Source organism: Magnolia sinica, chromosome 13, assembly GCF_029962835.1.
Source record: "Magnolia sinica isolate HGM2019 chromosome 13, MsV1, whole genome shotgun sequence".
Taxonomy (NCBI): Eukaryota; Viridiplantae; Streptophyta; class Magnoliopsida; order Magnoliales; family Magnoliaceae; genus Magnolia; species Magnolia sinica.
The window spans coordinates 2,304,907-2,325,107 of NC_080585.1; the positions used below are offsets into that span (position 1 = coordinate 2,304,907).

The 20,201-nt window shown below is 41.3% G+C and overlaps 2 protein-coding genes across 2 annotated transcripts; one reads left to right on the forward strand and one right to left on the reverse strand.

The window, feature by feature from the left end:
• Positions 1–1,685: 1,685 nt before the first annotated feature.
• Positions 1,686–14,054, forward strand: LOC131222390 (enoyl-[acyl-carrier-protein] reductase [NADH], chloroplastic-like). The gene is made up of 13 exons (XM_058217434.1): positions 1,686–1,846; positions 3,370–3,679; positions 9,362–9,471; positions 9,548–9,603; positions 9,726–9,810; positions 9,921–9,968; positions 11,506–11,580; positions 11,657–11,768; positions 11,866–11,917; positions 12,017–12,068; positions 12,174–12,231; positions 12,328–12,426; positions 13,729–14,054. Exons 2-13 carry the CDS (start codon positions 3,409–3,411, stop codon positions 13,887–13,889), a joined length of 1,179 nt encoding a protein of 392 aa, XP_058073417.1. The 5' UTR covers positions 1,686–1,846; positions 3,370–3,408; the 3' UTR covers positions 13,890–14,054.
• An 854-nt stretch (positions 14,055–14,908) lies between these two features.
• On the reverse strand, positions 14,909–19,986 carry LOC131222391 (non-structural maintenance of chromosomes element 4 homolog A-like). The gene is made up of 7 exons (XM_058217435.1): positions 19,745–19,986; positions 19,566–19,646; positions 17,914–18,163; positions 17,716–17,806; positions 16,133–16,349; positions 15,943–16,034; positions 14,909–15,287 (listed from the first exon to the last, which is right to left on the reverse strand). Exons 1-7 carry the CDS (start codon positions 19,893–19,895, stop codon positions 15,036–15,038), a joined length of 1,134 nt encoding a protein of 377 aa, XP_058073418.1. The 5' UTR covers positions 19,896–19,986; the 3' UTR covers positions 14,909–15,035.
• Between the last annotated feature and the right edge of the window lie 215 nt (positions 19,987–20,201).

Consider the following 20,201-nt stretch of genomic DNA (forward strand, 5'->3'; position numbering starts at 1 on the left):
ATCTCACATGAAGAAGTCACCCTCACCGCGCTTCTTAACTGCTACGTATCTACCCTCACCAACAAAAGGCCAGCAGGAACTCTTCGTCAGTACTTAGCACACGCGAGTCAGAGACTCAAAAAGATTTTGCAGGACCGGAGTTTTCTGCAAAACAATGCCATGTGGCACCCACCGTGATTTCCTGCAAAATCCACTCTGTCCATCAGTTTGGCCAGCTCATATGACGAGGAGAATCCAAAAAATGAAACTGATCCAAGACTCAAGTGGGCCACACCACAAGAAAAGGTGGGAATTGAATTCTTGCCCTTGAAACCTGATTGAGTCCGCAGAAGTCTGGATCAGAATGATGTTGCCTTTTCCCTTCATCCTGGTGAGAATCACCTTATGAACGGGTTGGATATGGCATATAAATATCACGCTGAGGTATAGGAAGATTTCAATGAGGGAAGTTTCCATCTCAACTGTTTCCTGTGGTGTGGCCCACTCGAGTCTTGGATCTGCCTTATTTTTGGCTTTTAATCTAAAATGATCCGTAGAAACTGATGGACTGAGTGGATTTTACTCGAACATCATAGTAGGCCCCACAGAGATTCATGTTGCAGGAATAGGCGTCCATTTTAAAAGACTCGTCCACTCTCACACAGCCCCTGGACGTGGCATCACAGATGAACCTAATCCAAGCCTTTCAAACATTGGTCCACATTGTGAAATGGGCCTGATGCGAAAATTATAAGGGATGGACGGTCACAACCATCCCATTGGTGATGAAATTGTAGAGTATCAATGGTCCAAATTCAACAAATGAATGTGCATGCGTATGGATAACCATGCCCTATCAACATTTCAACTTACCCATCTTTCAAAGCCTAAACTAACCACCAAAGAAAACCAACAAGCGAACACGCAATTAGCAAAAATAAATCATAAGATATACTTGATCCGACGCGTACGCGGGCTTTATACCCCTATAACTGGTGCCGTGCTTCGGTAATTCAGACCGTTGATGTTGAGACGAGTGGACCATGCAACAAAAATACCGTAGATAGGAAGATCCTATCCACCACCTTTTAGACTTCTTTTTTGAGCTAAATATATGTCATCTTAACCGTTTATTTTAGGCCCCAAAAAGAAAGCTTAAGATCTTTATATCGGTAAATATTTTCGGTCATGATCCATCCATGACTTAGAGAAAAAGAACAAGAGTCTGGATTATGAAATCTCGGCCTCAACTTGTCAAAACTGAAAACGAGCGTGTACGGTGAAAAACCACGGTGTTCTGTATCATACATATAATTAATGGTGCAGGCTCCTGTGATAGTTTAGCACTATTTCGAAAATGGTGGCGGTTCATCATCCTAACGTGTACCTGATGTAGAACGTCATTTTGGACGGATCGTATCTCTAAAATCATACTGATTAAGCAATCCTGACCCTTCTTATAGTTGCTATCAAATGGATGGTTAGTAAAATAGAGAGTGGTTCAATCAAAGAAAAATTCAAAATTTTTATTATCTTATCAGTTTAATTTTCTGCTATAACTCATCCAAAGTTGGGACAAGAAATTGGGCGGTTCGGATTTCCTTATAACTATACCATGTGTACGGTTGAAAAGCCTCCACCATTTTAAAACGGTAATGAACTAACATAGGAATACCGAACCACGATTAATTCCGCGGTGCAAAACCCTACCTTCCAAAACCCCCGCCTCGAATCCATCGAAGAAACCCATTTAAGCGTTTCTCTCTCATTCGGCAAAAGGCGCTGATAAGAAAGAGAACTCTTCTCTATTTATCCCGGAGCTTTTGGCGGAAGAATCTCCGTCGTCGCCATTTTTCGTTTCGTAAAGGTGAGATTCTGCAGGAAATAGAGAGAATTTCTGCTAGTGTTGGTGTTGATTTTGGTGTTTTTCTCGTATGTGTTAGAAATGTGCTAATTTTGGAGAGTTTTCGAGGGTTATACGAAAGTAATTTTCAATTCCTTGTAACCCTAAGCTCTCTGGGGCCCTCCGTGATGTATATCCAGTCCGTCCATCCGTTTCGCTAGCTCGTTTTACGATGAAAGCCCGAAAATGAGGGACATTTAAAACTCAGGTGGGGCGCACATAGAAAACAGTGGGGATTGAGCTGCCCACCGTTGAAAACCTTCTTGGGACCACAGAAGTTTTGGATCAGTCTAATGTTTGTGTTTTCCATTCATCCCGGTGGGAATCACCTTATGAACGGATTGGATGGCATATAAATGTCACGGTGGGCCGTAGGAAGTTTTCAACGGTGGGCGCTTCTGTTGCCATTGTTTCCTGTGGTGTGGCCCACTTGAGTTTTGGATCTGCCTCATTTTTGTGATCATGTTCTGAAATGAGCTGGCGAAATGGATGGAAGGAGGGGATATAACATAGACCTCACGTTGGTCCCCATAGAGCTTGGGGTCATAGGGGATTCAGGAAATCGAACTTGCGGATTTCACTGTAAATGTCGTTGATTTGGTTCTTTGTTTTCATCGTATTAATGTGCATTTCGGTCTTTGATTTGTTGAAATTTAGGCAGCCTTTTCTTCTCTGAGGAGAAGTTTGTATTTTTTGTTTTTCTTATGCAGATTTACTTGCAGTTAATTTTCTGTGCAAAATTCTGCTGATATGTATGCCTTTTCGCTATTTTCAGATATGTATTTTTTTTTCAAAAGACTACAGCACTGGCTTCTCAATAAAATAAAATAAAATAAAATAAATTGAAGAGATTCAAATTCAATGTAAATTACTGCTAATTTGTGTTTCATTTGCTGATTTACATTTTTAAGTTTTAGCTGTCCTTAAGACTTTTTTTTTTTCCTGGTATACAGAAATGTGACTAGGAGTTTTACTGTAAAATTTGCTTATTTGGGGCCTTACTTTCTCAGAGTTCCGTTTTTATATGAGAAATAAAAATGGAATACCCTCTACTCATGTCTAACACGCATCAAGGGCTCAATGCTGGTGAATGTGATCTGAGCTGCTCATGAGGTGGGACCCACATTGTTGATGTCCTGGCTCTAGAATCAGGCCAGTCTACCATCCATGGGATAGACATGCATGTCAAACATGAAGCAGTGGCCAGTTTTTAACCATCCATTTCTTTGCGTGAGCGTTTCCCACCTGATTGAGGACCAGCCTGATTTTTCAGGCAGAGCATTCAGCATGGTGGAGCTCACCAGGTGAATGGCTTTGATCTCACAAGCATGTATCATATTGGCACGTGTGCCCTGTGGGACACTTGGAATGCGACTCAAATAAATCCTGTCAATAGGGCTTGTGTGATGTTCTTAAAGGATAGCATATCGCTAAGGAGAATGTGTGTAATTTCTGCTCACTACTGCTGATTGTGGTGCCATTTGCAGATTTCGACCTATTCCCGTTTGAATTTAATTTATTTGAAAATGGCGGCTATGGCGGGTTTGGGGTTGCAAATGGCAACAAGTCCTTGCATTCCTTCTTGGAGGATTTGCAATGCAAGCGCTCCAATTTTAGGGACCAATCTGAAACTAGGACTACTGAATAAGCTTACAACCTCATCTTCTATCTCCTCCATCCGACCGTTTTCTCGGAGCTTCACGTCCACTCCAGTGAAATTCGATAAGGTCATTACCAAGGCAATGTCTGGAACAAGTGAGGAAAAGGCTGCTACAGGATTGCCTATTGATTTAAGAGGTTAGAGACCTTCATTCTTTAAATCTCTTCTTTTGTGCGCATGGCTGCTTCTTGGTTACCCTTTTCATTGTTGATTCTTGTTATTGCATGTGGCACACGTAAAATGTAATCCCTATATCCTTCAAAAAAGAAAAAAAAGTAATGCCTATCTTTGTGTGAACTATTCTTTAAATACCACTAGCATAGGTTAGTGGGTGTCTCTATACCCCAAATTCAACCATTCATCCATCCTGGAGATTGGGATGGAGTTGCGCAACCTTTTGTCTTAATCACACAATGGTCCCTGGTTAAACATTTTCTTGCCTCTTTACTGTATTCTTGCTCTTGTTGTATGCGGGTGTTTGGACAAGATCTAGCAGCACCAGATTAACGGCTCAGATGTAGCCATGTGGCAAGCACGATATATTCATGACGCGCGTCGAATATACGGAAGACAACGCATTAATGAGTAAATATTCGATGAGTCGTGGCACTTGGGTAACCTCTGGATAAGGACGAGTAACCGTTAAGGCTACATCAACATTAAGGCACGTTCAGTAGCTTATTATCGTGAGAAGTACACGTTCAACAAAGGCAATGTATGATCATGTTGAAGCAACTGCCACTTTACACATGGCAATATCCAACATCGCCATGGAGGTAACAATTATTCCCACGGCATCGTTCTGGAGTCTATGAATAACAAAGGAGAGTTCGAAGCAAGGGATCCTAACATCAATCCAAAACCTAACAACATATGAAAACAATCAATCAATCCAGCGCAATGCTGCTTATTCAGTCCTCTGAGACACTTATCATCTCCACCGCTCCTCAGCATGGAACCCTTAGTTTCTAGGAGTAGCTCAGTCCGTCCCTCACCTAAGCCAGACCGACTCACTCGTAACCCGCATCTATAATTCCCTTCCATCTGCACCTGCGTGCAAGATTTGAAGGAAGATCGTAGTCTTAGGAACCGTCCACCTACGCTCATATGCTGGGTCAACAGTAGTTTATAACTTTGGCATTACCCACTCCTCGCTTATCAGCGCGCTGTTCGGTTAAGCACCCTGCTGCTCTTAGCTAGGTCAGTGATCCCGTTTTAGTGGTAAGTCACGCTTTTCTTTGCTTCCATCTTCTATTTTCGTTCAACCATATAATTGATACACCTTCGAAAGTCCTTGGTTCTCAAGGTAAAAAAGAACTCTTTGGAGGAAGAGCCACAACCTCCGCAAATCGCCTGATTTATGCACTTGACAGTTGGCAGAATATATGGTTGGTCTTCCAACCATTCGACCAAACATCGCTCTATCTCGACGCCAGGGGTCATTGGCCTTCGGTTTGAATCAGACCACAAAATCGGTTCTAGCATGCCCGTAAATCTCACATGTACCACGTGGCCAAATTCCAGACCCACAACGAGCCCTTGCCTATTTTGTTTTAGGCCCTTTAGTTTGAATTAGTATTACAATTCTTGTAGCTTGTTCACGCGCACGCGCACACACATACTTGCATAACCTATCTATATATATGTATGTATTATCATCATCATCTTAGCCTTATCCCAATTAATTGGGGTTGGCTACATGAATCCTGTTCCGCCATTCCACTCAACTCTAAGGGCCACACTTTCAGGTTCTTTTTTTTAGAAAGGTAAAGGCTATAGATTCAGTTTGACCATAGGTCATCAAGCCTACCTCCATCCACATCCTTTTGGGTCTTACCCTTGCCTTTTTAGAGCCTTCAAATTGTGCTCACTCACTTCTAATTGACACAGTTCTTGGTCTCTATCGCACATGACCAAACCATCTAAGTTTACTTCCTCTCATTGTACTACCTATCAGTGGTACTTCTAAGTACTCTCAAATGCATTCTTTTCTAATTCTATCCTTCCTCACCATCCATCTCAACATACTCATTTCAGCAACACTCATCCTATGAACATGTTGTTTCTTAACTGCCAACATTTTGTCCCATAAAGCACAGCTGGCCTTATAGCGATCCCATTAAATTTCCATTTCAGTTTGAGTGGTACGCGACAATCACATAAAACTCCAGAGACACATCTCCATTTCTTCCACCCAATTCTATGGGCAACATCCTTCTCTATCTCTCCACTTATGATCTATCTCTCCACTCATGAATTATTGACCCAAGGTAACGAACGTGGTCATTTTGGAAAACTTCTTGGTCAACCATCTGAACTAATTCATCTTTTTCACTCCAATTGTTACTAAATTGCACTCCATATACTTTGTTTTAGTATAACTAATTTTAAATCCTTTAGATTCTAATGCACCCCTCCATAAATCTAGTTTTGTGTTTATGCCCTCCATCGTCTTGTCAATCGAAACTATGTCATTTGAAAACAACATAGACCATGGGATCTCTTCCTACAAATGCCTTGTTGATTTGTTCATTACCAATGCAAAAAGGTATGAGCTCAATGCCGATCCCATGTGTAAGCCTACAGTAATTGGGAACTCACTTGTCTCTCCACTTGTGGTCTTCACATTTGTTACTTGTGTCTACACACACACACACACACACACACTCATACAGAGAGAGAGAGAGAGAGAGAGAGAGAGAGAGAGAGAGATTTTCTCTCAGGAACCGGTTCTTATGAGAACCTATGAGAACCCTTTAAGAACTCATCTCACGTGATGTGTGCACAAAATCCGAACCGTCCACTAGATGAGTCACCTCATGAAACCCCTAGGGCCCAAAAGTCGGCCTAATAAAAAAAATAGGTGGGGCATAGCAAAGCTGGAGGGATTTCCAACCCTCGACTTTCACCGTTGCCACTTGAGTTGCAAAACAACATGATTTTCTGCCCAACCCTTCATCCAAGTTAGATGAAGGGCCTGTGTGGGCCATATTGCATATGCACATCACGCAAAATGAGTTCTCAAAGGGTTCTCTTGGGATCTAATGAGAACTAGTTCCAAGGAGAAAATCTTTGTGTGTGTGCGTGTAAACGAAATTTCTAAGACAAAAAACTGAAAGTAATGTCAAAACCTTGCTTTCTTAAGCCTGTAAGATGGAAGTCTAGATACTTTCCGCTAGGAGGTAGTATCATCCTCATAAAAGCAGCTTTGTCAAACCTTCCTCTGTACTTCATGTCACTCTTAAAATGTCCATCTTCGGTGCTCTCAAGGCTTGATAAATTGAGATGGGATTTCTTATGGCAAGGTGTGAAGGAGGAAACGAAATTTCACTTGATAAGTTGGAACGAGGCGTGCACACCTTATGAAGAGGGATGAGCGGGCATAAAGGATCTTCAATACATGACTTAGCTTTGCTCGGTAAATGGCTTTGGAGATTCGGTGAGGAAGAGGATCCGCATTGGAAGACAGTGGTCAAAAGTAAATATGGATGCTTGGATGGAGAGCGGTAGACTAGGGAATTGTTGATGTATATAGTTTCTGCTTTGTGGAATGGGGTATCCTTTGTAAAGTCAACATTTGTGGAAGGCATCGGCTTCTCTTTGGGAAATGGTGGCGGAATCCGATTTTGGGAAGATGTGTGGGCTGGGACTGCTCCATTGAAATCCAAGTTTCCTAGGATTTTTCGCTTGGCTTCGGAGCCTTCCATTTTGGTGGCAGATTGCTTCACTCACCTCGATGAATCGATTTTTTAGGATCCCCCTTTTAGGTGGTTTCTTCATGATGAAGAGGTTGCTAAGTTCACAACTCTTCCAGATCGCATTCACCCCTATGCTCCATCTAATGATGAATAAGATACGTTGATGTGGAAGGTCGGAAGCTTGGGGTGGTCAAATCTTTATATTCTCTTATTAGCGATCACGATTCCCAATCAGAGGTCGGGGCGACCGGTTTTGTGTGGCTAGTAGGAGGGAAGAAAGTCTTTACCATTGATAACCTCCGTAAAGTGGGTATGGTGTTGTCTAATATATGCATCTTATGCATGCATGATGAGGAGACAATGGATCACCTCTTTGTGCACCGCCCTTTTGCGGGGTTGATTTGGGTGGATATCTTGAGCTAATTCCATGTCTTGTGGCCTTCGCAGGAATCCGTTATCCCTTTTTTGTATTTTTGTCATGGGATGAGGCTTGGAAAAGTCAGGTCCGTGTTATGGAGGATGGCTTTGATTGCTTCTTGGTGGGCAGTGTAGGAAGAGAGGAATTGATGTGGGGGTATCTTGGTGTGATTCCAAGGATGCACCATATTTCCATGCTGGGGTGGGGTAGCCCACGAGGTAGGGTCTGTGAGATGCAGGATGGCCACAAGGTCGGGCCCACTATGAGACCGTGCGATTCAAGGACCTGTGTGAAGCGGGGGTCGCCCACTGGGAGGTCTTACCTAGGTTTGCCTGGGAGGGCCTGCATATAGGGATAAACCAGTCCTTCCCCATCAACTCTGGAGCTTTTGGTGCGTTGGTCTGTTATCCGCTATCGAAATTATATCAGGGCAGCCCGATATTCGAGTCTCCTCAACGGCATGGGTGGATGATGCGGGGGCATCTTGGTGTGATTCTAAGGATGCACTGTATCTCCATGTTGGGGTGGGGTAGCCCACTAGGTTGGGTCTATGAGATGCAGAATGGCCACGAGGTGAGGCTCACTGTGGGACCATGTGATTTGGGGACCCGTGCGAAGTGGGGGTTGCCTACAGAGAGGTCTCACCTGGGTTTGCCTGGGGGGGCGTGCATGTAGGGATAAATTGGTCCTTCTCCATCAGCTCTGAGCTTTTGGTATGTTGGTCAGTTGTTTGCTATTAGGAATGCCAGATGTTTTGACAATTTCAACAAATCGGTGGATACAGTTTCTCAGAGGGCGAGGTCGCTTGTATTGAATGGGCTTCTTGTGTTCCAAAATTAAGGGATTGTAATCTTAAGTTTCTTAGGTAGCTTTCGGGTCACTCCCTTAGCGTTCCCCTTGTTGTAGCTTTGTTTTTGCTTTTTAATAAAATTTTCATTATCTTTCAAAAAAAAGAAGGTCAAAACTTGCTTTATGTGATAAATCCTTGAGTTTGCAATGCCAAATAAAAGTATTTCTGGTAGTTAAGTGTTGACGGTAGATAATATGAGGAAAAAGGGTATGATTCTCCCCAACATTTGTCTTTGTTGCATGGCAGAAGAAGAGTCAGTTAATCACTTTTTTATTCACTGCCCTCTCATTGGCCAGATTTGGTCTTGCTTCCTTTCCTGGTTCAATCTCTCGTGGGCCCTCCCCAAATCGACGGGTCAATTGCTTATGGCCTGGCGTGGGGTTTCCTTTTGTAAACAGAAATCTATTATCTGGAGATTATCTATTGCGGCTATTTGGTGGGCGGTGTGGGAAGAGAGAAATGGGAGATGTTTTAGAGGGGAGTCTAAAGGGCGGGAGTCCATTTTGCAAAGGGTTCAGTTCTATATTTTCGAATGGGCTTCTATTGTTATTCCTCTAAAAGATTGTAATGTTCTTTTGTACGGAGCTAACTGACTCGCTATCTCAGCGGGCTGGTTGCTCCCTTTCCTCTTTTAATGAAAGTTTCTGTTATCTCTCAAAAAAAAAAAAAGAGTATTTCTGAATTTCCACTTGATCCCTTCTCCCTCATCTGTTCCTTTTGTTTTGTTCCATTCCACCAGTGAAGAGGCTTGATTGTGTTTTAGTTGATGACATTGCTGAGTACACATACTCACACAGTGTACCTGCAGGTACTGACTCCACTTTCATTCTAAAATCTCTGATTCTTTTCTCAGGTAAAAGGGCATTCATTGCTGGGATAGCTGATGACAATGGATATGGTTGGGCAATTGCCAAATCTCTTGCTGCTGCTGGCTGTGAAATCCTTGTCGGCACATGGGTGCCAGTATGTAAATTTGCCCTTAACAATCATCTATTTGCAATCTTTATAGTTAGATGACAAAAGCTATTTTTGTCCACAGGCACTGAACATTTTTGAGACCAGCTTGAGACGTGGGAAATTCGATGAATCACGCGTGTAAGATCTCTAGTTTGAAATTTCGCAATCATACTCTAAGCCTTTGCTGCATAGGACAAATCATTCCTATGGTAACATTGAAAATTGCTGAGGTCGAATAGCTGATGTTCTGAATGTTGCAGGTTGCCAGATGGTTCTCTGATGGAGATTACCAAAGTATATGCATTGGATGCTGTTTATGACTGTCCTGAGGATGTTCCTGAAGATGTAATATGAGAAGCAAGGAATGAATTTTTTTTTTTTTCTTGGCCTGTATTTAGTGGATTAAATGAAGTCTTGTGTCCCTATCTGGCATGTTTTGATGTTTCCTTGTGCAGGTCAAAACAAACAAACGGTATGCTGGAGCTTCAAATTGGACAGTTCAGGTAATTCTTTGGTTTGTTTTGGTTGCACAGAGAAAATCAGGTATCTGTGTTTGAAATGCCTCTAGGGTGGTTAATGGGTTGGAGAAACTGATTTTAGAAATTATGAAATGCCGTGAGTAATTGTAAATGGTTACACGTCCTATTATTTTGGAAATGGATGCGCACTTGTGTTAGACATGGAATGTAAAGCGTTGATATACCAACACATCCATACAATTATAGGACGATGCTTATTTTATTTTATTTTATGATGTAGATATTAGTTCATACAAAATATAGAAAAATCTGTATGATTATATAGTAATACTGAGTAATTTCAAAAAGACGAGAAGTATCAATGTCTTATTCCAAATTTTCTGTCATTTTCTACTGACATGTGTCCACATCAAAGTAGCCTTCCTGCTGAAACTGAAATTAAATGAAACAATCTAATAGTTACCACTATCTGACACATTGAGGATCATGCCCTCAGATTGCTTATTAGGTCCTTGTCAGACCCATCTGATGATCTTGATCAAAGATCTGGACAATCCAACAGTTCAGATTGATGCTTCCTACAAACGGTATGATCTGTTTGGCTTGTGGGGTCTGCATCAACAATCTAATGGTCTGTATGGAAGATATTGAGCTGAGGACCAAGATTAACATTCAATCGATGTAGATAGTCTAGATTAATGATTGGGTGAACCGTGATGCTCACAAGCCATGCACTTGTGTGTTGAAGGGCATACAAGGAAAGATTGCGAGAATTGGATTCTTCAATATCAATTAGTTTCTTGTTTATCCTTGACAAGAAACCAACTGATATTGAAGAATCCACTTGGATAGACAAGTACTATGTTCCACCCAATCATCAATCAGGGCCATCTAAGACCATCGGATTGATCATGTGGGCCCCACACGATAATCAGATCACAGATACATCCCTGATCATCTGTCAGATCATTTTGGGGTCCTCAATAAGGTCCAGAACTACAATCTGGACAGTTGGAATTTCTGGATCTTCAATCTGGACAGTTGGATCGTCTACATCTTTGATTGAAGTGATTGTACGGCCATGATCAGGGCCTAATATGCCATCTGAGAGCTGGATTCTCCATAGACCAGGTGTTGGAATCATCCGGGACCCATTTGATGGTGATCAGTAGCCCTCATGCATTAAAAGTGGTTCTACATGAGGACAACGATGAAACATACAGTTCTATATGTTTTTTTTTTTTTTTTTTGTTGTTGTTAGCTTGTTAGTACACCCCACTGTCAGCTCACACTTCACTGTTAGCCACCCCCACTAGGGATCGATACCAAGACCTCAGTGTTGAAACGAGGTATCTTTCACTCAGTCTACCACTTGAGCTATGGATCAGGGTGTTACAGTTCTATATGTTTTACCAAGCCATGTCCAGGGTCTTTTATGAACCAAAGTTCTCCATCCAGACTTAGTTTGTTCTTGCAAATAGCCTCTATAATGATGCTTTGAGAATCCAATGCAGGTTATCACTGATCCCTTACCAAAAAATTGGTTTTAACTCTTTCTCAGGAGGCAGCTGAATCTGTGAAACGGGATTTTGGGAGCATCGATATCCTTGTGCACTCTCTTGCGAATGGTCCGGAGGTACCATCCTTGCCCCTTTTCTTGTGCTTCTCTTTATTGTTAATGCCACAATGAGGGTACTAACTTCCTTTAACAGGTCATTAAACCTCTCTTAGAGACTTCCAGGAGAGGATATCTTGCAGCAATTTCAGCATCAAGTTACTCCTATGTGTCCTTGCTCAAGCATTTCATTCCGATAATGAATCCAGGCATGCTTCAACTCTGTGACAAACTGATAAAGTTTTTTCCTTCCCCTTTTATTGTCTGCAAGTAGTTGCAGGAATTAAGGTCCATGAAACATTGCAGGTGGTGCGTCGATTTCTCTCACATACATTGCTTCTGAAAGGGTCATTCCAGGGTATGATTTTGTTTATTCAGTTTGTCATTATTGGGTTTGTGTTAACCATTTTGTCATTGAAAAAGTTCTTTTTCTAATTGTTTGCATATAAATGCATAGATATGGTGGCGGCATGAGTTCAGCTAAGGCTGCTTTGGAGAGTGATACCAGAGTGAGATTTTTTTTCTAGCTCTACAGACTTGCCATCTACTCTCTCTCTCTCTCTCTCTCTGCAATGCCAGTGAACCACCTCTTCACCTTGTTTCTGCTTTTTCAGGTGCTTGCTTTTGAAGCAGGAAGGCGCCACAAGATTCGAGTTAATACGATATCTGCTGGTATGCCGATGATCACTGTCTTTGTACTATCATTTTTCTGATGCTCAGGAATGCTAAGGTGTCTGCGATAATCACATTCCATCTTGACGAAAACAGGCCCATTGAGAAGCCGTGCAGCAAAAGCAATTGGATTCATTGACACCATGATCGAATACTCGTTAGCCAATGCACCAATGCAGAAAGAACTGCTGGCAGGTGAATCCCTAAAATTCTGCTGTTGGTTTATAGTTCGAACATGTTGGCCATTACATAACAAAATTCGAGCTGCTGGTTACAATAAGTGTTGTCTGAAAAAATGCTGGCAATTTATCAGTATTAGTCCTACAATGGCTCCCCTTTCTCCCTTCAGCAAGAACTTGAATCTTTCAAACCCTACAGCCTCGCCTCTCATTACTCAAATCATATGCTGTTTGTATTCCCTTGACGTCAAATCAAAGGTCACCATTGATGGGTTTCTTACTCCAACAGAACCATGACACATTCACTTCTTGTAACCCTACCCACTCTCTCTTTTGGCCTGTTTGTTTTTCAAAGAAATGGGAAATACCCGGGTAAATGGTAATAATTATTTCCCTCCGTAGTTGCCGCACACTACCCCGTAACTGATTTGACGGCCTACATTTTGGAGGTAAAAGTGGCAAATATTGTAAAACATTTGTGGGTCCCACCATGGTGGATATCATATATCCACACCGTTCATCCATTATGTCAGATAAATTTATGATATAAGCCAAAAAATGAGGCATATCCAATGCTCAAGTGGACCACGCCATAGAAAAATGTGAATTAAATACTTACCATTAAAAACTTCTTGGGGCTATTGTTTCTTTTGGTATGAGCCAGTTGAGTGTTGGATCTAACTCAATTTTCTCCTCATATCTCAAAATGTTGTGATAAAATGGATGGACGGAACAGATATATCATATACATCGAGATGGGGTCCTAAAATGGCCACTACTACTTTTGAACCGGTTTCCAAGAAGTGAAATCCCCGTGAATTTTCAAACAGGCGAAACGGTAATAATCACCCATTTTCAGGGTATTTACCTTTTCCCGGTGAAACTATGAAAATCAAACAGGCCATTTGTGATTGTATTAAAGGTATGGGCAATTGGTTTTCCATGCCTGCAGCAGCAGGTTTCTTTGTCTACCAAGCAACAAGACACTTGCCAAAATCAAACCATGCTGGCACACCTCTGAGTCCTAAAACCCTACTGGATTTATCCTCTCTCAATGGGATCGAAAGTTGCATAAATCTTTTGAATTCCAGTGCTGTAACCAAGTTTCTCCTCTGCTAATGATGGGGTCGGAACTCACTGCTGATGGATTGTTATTCTCTTCTGAGACCAGATGTTTTATTGCTGGTGATGGTTTTCGTATCCATGTGTGTGTGTAGGTTGGTTTGCATTTGACTGATTTCTTAAAGCCATGTTTTGCAATTTTATCTCTTTTCTGGAAGAGATTTGTGTTCTTACAAATTGAAGAAAATTTGAACAGATGAGGTTGGCAATGTTGCTGCATTCTTGGCATCGCCATTGGCTTCGGCCATCACAGGAACAGTTATTTATGTGGACAATGGGCTGCACGCAATGGGAGTGGGAGTCGACAGTCCAATATTTGCAGATCTCAACATTCCTCAGTCCGACCCCAAGAGCTAAGGTTTTCATGTTAATTTTTCATGCTTATGGATGTCTTTGTAGTTCTTTTTTCGTTTTCTTCTTTTCTTTTTCTTTTTTGGGCGACAATTTTGTAATAGGGGATTTTGTTCCGGGATCCTCCCCTGACTCGAGTTTGCTATTTTCTAATGACTTGCATGCACACAATGGAGTGAGACTATTGTAAAATTATGGTCAGCTGTTCACAAAGTCCAATAAAACGGTGTCAAATGTTGGATGGGCTGTAGCCCAAAAATTGCACTGATAAGAAGATCAGCAGTCTGATAATTCGGATTTGGCCCATTGAATATGGAGGTACCCATCCCTTTTCTATCAATCCATTTGCTGCTGACCGGATGGTCAGGATCATCAGATCCTCATAATTTTAGTCAAGGGCATTAATAATACTTACAGCTCACTGTGTTTTCATCAATTTTCAGTGTAATGAGCAGGGACAATCTGAGAATAGAGCTACACCCACCTAGTCAGTGGAGCATATCCTGAAATAAAAAGCCTTGTCCATCTGATTGTTCACTTAGCGGGGAGCATGACCAGTGTCATTTACACCATGTGATTACCAGTTGGAAAGTTCCTCAAAGGAGCCCATAATATCAACAGCCCCAATTGACATACATTAATGAACCTGTACGATGGATGCCCCCTGCTAGTTGCCATCATGTATAACAGACTTGGCAACTTGGACTGATTCATTCAGTCTCAAGTTGGGGGTGAATCGTCTAGGCAACTCAAAGTGGATCAGTTCTGACCAAGCTCAGGTCCACGAGTCATCTTAAAACCATGGTTGCCATAGTCTAGAGCTGAAGCTGCAAGCAAATTTCTTCTAATTCTTTGCTGACCTGGTCATTAGAATAAGTGCCCACACAAATCAAATCGGTACAGCCTAATCAATGAATAAATATAGAAAATCCAATTTCCTCGAGGGTATTTTGCCATCTCAAGTCGATGGGATTCCTAACCATTGGTAGAAGAAAGACATTGGTGGAATATGAGATGCATGGTCGTTGTTTGAAACTTAAATTAAAATAACTAGTTACCTACTAAATTATACAAAAAGCTGTCTGCATCCAGATACTGAAGCTATTTATACAAAACATTTCCTGGCTTCCAAAACAGGAATAACAGACATGATCAAGCATTCTCTACCCAATTCAATGGATCAGACGTTAACAGTGTCAGTCCTTTTCTTGTGCTATCATCTTCAACAACAGATTCTCCCCGTACAATGAGGCCGCGGTTCCTAGACAGCTTCCTGATGGGTGTTGTCGGCATGGCCACCTGTGAATCAAATTGCATCGGCACTTTGGGAGAATTGCCAGATGCATTCCTCATGTTCCTATGTGGCATCAGCTCCTCCCCAGCCCCAACAACACTGATCATCAACTGCATATTGCAAACCACAGGAAAAGAATACTTAAATTCATGCAATTTATTGCATATTCTTCTTAAACATGAGTTCCCACGGGCTGGTCATGACCATCCAATCGGCCTGATTTTACAACACAGCCAGTTCATGGCGGGGTTACCCAGTGAGACCAGTCTGGTTCTTGTACACTTTCTCAAAGTGCAGGGTAATTCCTCCAAGGTTTACATGTGACTATTTAACAGAAACCAACAGAAAGCAAATGCTATTACATTCATTGATTCTAAATTCTTGAAGAACAAAGGCAGTCGCTGCAGTGACACCGGTACAACTGTCAGCTACCAGGCAGATGTAGGGGGCCATGTATACATTCACAACTTCCAACCTGTTCATCAGATTTCCCATCTCAAGATACTCCCAGGACCGAAAGTCATGCTGATTCAAAACTCAGGTGGGCCACAGCAAAGGGAACATGCTGGGAGGGGATGCTTACCCTTTGAAAATCAAGGGTGTCCGTACCCTTCCACCTTATTCTCTGTTCTGTGGCCCACCTGAGTTTTGTATCGAGCTGATTTTTGGATCCTGTGGGCTCATTGAGGTGACACATCTGATGGATGAGTTGGATGTGATATACACATCACATAAAAAGGTAGTTGTATTCTATCCATTGCATACCTTCCAATCCTCAAAATCAAATCTGAAAATAAAATGGCTGTAAGAAACTTCTCCAGAGGCCACTGAACTCGCAGAAGGAGCATTTCTGGGCACTGGGAAGAAACAAGATGAGAGTCATAATAAATAAAAAACGTGAAATCTTGAAACAAAATAAAACGGAATTCCCAATTATGTAAGATTGAAGTCTTACAAACAAAATGATGCCGATTTTCGTTGACTGTTATCGCGGCTCGACCATCCTTAACCAAAAAAGACAACGCAAAAATGTTCTCTACTGATTGAGCGAAGGAGGACCTGTTCAACACCAAGTGTTCAAGCCTGACACACCTCTTCTTCCTCAAGATCTCGAACATGGTCGACATGTTCTTATCCGTCTCTGTTTTCTCTTCCGCACCAGCATCATCAACCTGCACATAAACACATCAATGCAAGGACCCTTTTTTTTTGCATAAATTTGAAAATGTATAACAACTTATTTTAACTTTCTAATCAACTTTCAGAATATATCAGGTTGATTTGTCTGAGTGGAATAGATTTATCAATTTCCTTCTGAAATATCAGAATACAGATAAGAAAACAGAACATCTGAATTTTGAAGAGAGAAATTGGAATGATCCTTGGGAACAGATGAGTAATTTTCTTTAGTTAATAAAGATGGGCTGATTCTTCAGCACCGCACCACAGACGTGTTTTGACAAATCTTTGATGAGTAATATTGCAATGTGCAAAGGATCAAAAGACACTCATGAATTTAGTCAATATGTGCTTGCTAGAGAAAAGTAAGCAAAGGATCAAAAGACCCTCATGAAATTTCCCAGCTTCCATAATGTGGGTTTAAGATTAACTCTTTTTTATACACGCACTATAGGAGATCAATTAAGATTTTGGATTAGTGGAATAACAAAAGTAGATTTGGAAAGGGAAAATGTCACATTTGAGAAAAATCATAGAAAATATATCTAAAAAGATTGTTTGCTTTAATTTCCATGATTTCCAAGGAAGTGTGGAACAGTAATGATCAAACAGTGAAACTTGATCTTTCAAAAAATATTGAAATAAGGATTATCAAGTTTTTCGAAAGAAAAGGAAAATGCCTCTTTTAAGAAAACAAATTTTCCTAGGCTACTTTAGTGTCACAATCAATGAAAAACATCATATTTGTGGAAAATAATTTCTTTTCCAGAGTTACCTTTTGAATTCTGTTGATCCAAACAGGCCGTAAGAAGTAGAATAATGTTATCCTGTCCTTCGTTGATTTGTATGATGATAATGGGACTGGATCCTACTTACAATTTGAAGACGCGAATTTATTTTGTATGGGTTTCCATACTGAGACCCCTATCAGGGGACTTGATCCCAGGTCTCTGTCCACAGAGGGCGTGCATCAACCAACTTGACTTTCAAGCTGGATGCTGCAGAAAGGAAGGAGATAGGATGAGACCGGATGATCCGGTCTTCTCCCTATCTCCTATCCAATATCAAATTCAAATTTGAAATCTCAACTGAATGGAAAAGGCTGGAAGAAACCACCCACTAGTGATTGCTCACTGGTGGACCCCACTGGCCTACGTCTAACACCATTTATAGAACAGAACCAATGCAATTGCAGATAAACAATTATGTAGTTATCATAAGGGTGCATTTGCTTGCACCGAACATGAAATTCATGATTGATAAATCTAATTTGGTGCAACCAAACACACCAGAAACCAGTTTTTTCACAAATATAATTGATGAAAAAACAAGCTGTTGAAGAGAACAGAATCAAACCACCTCTTCAGGATGAGTGCTTTCAGTTGGTCTAGTACGTTTCCAATGGGCTACAGCCTTTCTTTTCTTCATTTCAGTATTCACGGGCCCGATCCTAACATATCACCACACAAAAATAAAAACCATGCAAAAACAAAACACGATTCCTTTTCTTTTTTTTTTTTCTTTTTTTCTGAAAGTGGGATTGTGTATTTGATTTACATGGTGCAGCATCCAGGGACCTTCCTGAAGACATGAGAGACAGCAAATCCAATTCCCACCCACAGCATTGAATTGCGAGCATTCCCCCTGCTTGCCACTCCATCATGCTGCCCGTAGTTTGCAAGCAGAGAGCTTATGAAGTCAGAAGGCACTACTCTTCCATTGCCATGGGACTGGACTGATGTTACCAGCGTGGTTGCAATGTCTAGTAAAGTCTCTGCATCCGCGACCTGTTCTCGAGGCTTCTGAACTGAAAACAATAGGAAACACTTCGTTTCTAGTATAGAGCTGTCCCAAATGACTAATGTGAATGATGTTATGAGACCAATCTCATTAAAATTAAATGACACTGGCAGTGATTGGCATCAGTCATTGGGCAAGACATGACCCTGAGTGCTTATCTAGTGGAATGCTACTGAATTGAATCCGGATCCTCTGCTTGCCACAAACAGGAAAAACCTGTTTGTTGCAATATGATTGGGCTACATCATCACAAACTACATTTAAAGCAGCAGTGCTGACAGCATCAGTGATGATGTGGACCGATCACAATGCAGGAAAACAGGAAAAACCTGTTTGTGGCAAGCGGAGGATCTGGATTCGAATTGAATTAGCTTAGTGGGCGTTTGGCTGCACCAAACTCATGAAATTGACACCAAATTACACTGATTAATGAAGAAATTTCATGATATTTGGTGCAACCAAATGTACCATTACCCAAAAGCACACACCAATTGGATAATCCTAATAATCCAGTTTATGGGCTGAAAATGGATGATTTAATTTTATTTTTTTTAAAAGCAGCATATATTCAACTAATAAGAGGGGGGGAAAACTCTGATATGGTTAGGATTGTCTAATCAGAGCAGCTTCTGTGGCTAATCCACAATGAGACCCACCAAAATAAATGGTTGGGACCACTGGGCAACTCATGTCCAATCAAACCATTTCCCATAGGCAATATAAAACAAAGATGGATAATAATCAGAATAATAATAATAATAATAATAAAACAAACAGATTTACAGACAATCACATGTTATTAGAGGAATTACATGATACACTACCCACATTTTTGGATAGTGGGCATGGTTCAGTACTCCAGACCGTTGGCCTGTTTGGTCCCACTACGGATCATGACCCAGGAAAATTCCAGATTGGAATATCCCAGCAACCAGTATTAGCAACATTTCAGTTGAGTGCAGACTAATGTTGTATTTCCTTCGCAACAGTCTAGCTGTAGGCCAAAAATGAAAGGTTAATATTGTCCAATCAAGGAGACTCTTGATGCATAGTCCATCCACGGTGGGACCCAACAGACCAACAGTCTGGATTACCTAAAACGAGCCCCACTTGTCAGAACTGAAAAACCGTGTATGTCGTGCAAAGATGGAAAACAAAAAGGAATTGGAAAGAAGAAAAACGTCTCATCTTCCATCCGGAAAAAAGAAAAAGAAAAAGAGCAACTGCAGTCCGAAGGGTAAAACAGTCATTTTCCTACAAACAAGAGATTTCTAAGGTCTTTAACCCTACTTTTATGCATTTATCATCATCATCACCGATTTTACCAAATTCCTGAAAAAAGGATATCCGCAGAAAATCGAAACGAAGAAGAAGAAGAAGCAAAAATTGGGATTTTTCCAGATTCATACCTAACTGATGCAGATTTTCCACTTCGCCGATAACCAATTCGAATCTATCAGAATCCAAACGAGAAATATCCTCTCTTTCATCTGCAGAAAATTTTTTAAAAAGAAAGAAAAAATATAAAGGAGGGAAAAGGAACCAGCTCCATCTAGACTGTTGAAACCAAGGAATTTCAGATCCTCACCGTAGATCAGACTCTTCACGGTTGAGTACTGCGATCGGAGAACTCGCCGCTCCGTCGCGCCATGCCGAGTCGACTCGCCTCGTTCCGCGTCTGCTCCAGTGTCGTCTCGTCTTCGACTCGTTCCCGGCTCGTGTTTCCCGATCCTAGCCATCTCTGTATCTCACGAGCTCCTCTGAAACCGCTTGAAATGCAAAAAGACTAGTGAGAGAGAGAGGGGATGAAAGGACAGGGCGGCCGGGAAGAAATCTGATTTCTGTTTTTCCCGCCTTTTAACTGGCGCGCGTTTAAAAAGAAAAGAAAAGAAAAAAAAAAAAAAAACTGAAATTACGATAAAAGGAATGCACCAGTGCTCCTAGATGGATCCATTCATTTTTAAAATATAATTGATTGATCTGAACTGTCCATTAATTTCATAACGATTTTATTGATCTACTATGAAAAAATTACACTCGATGAA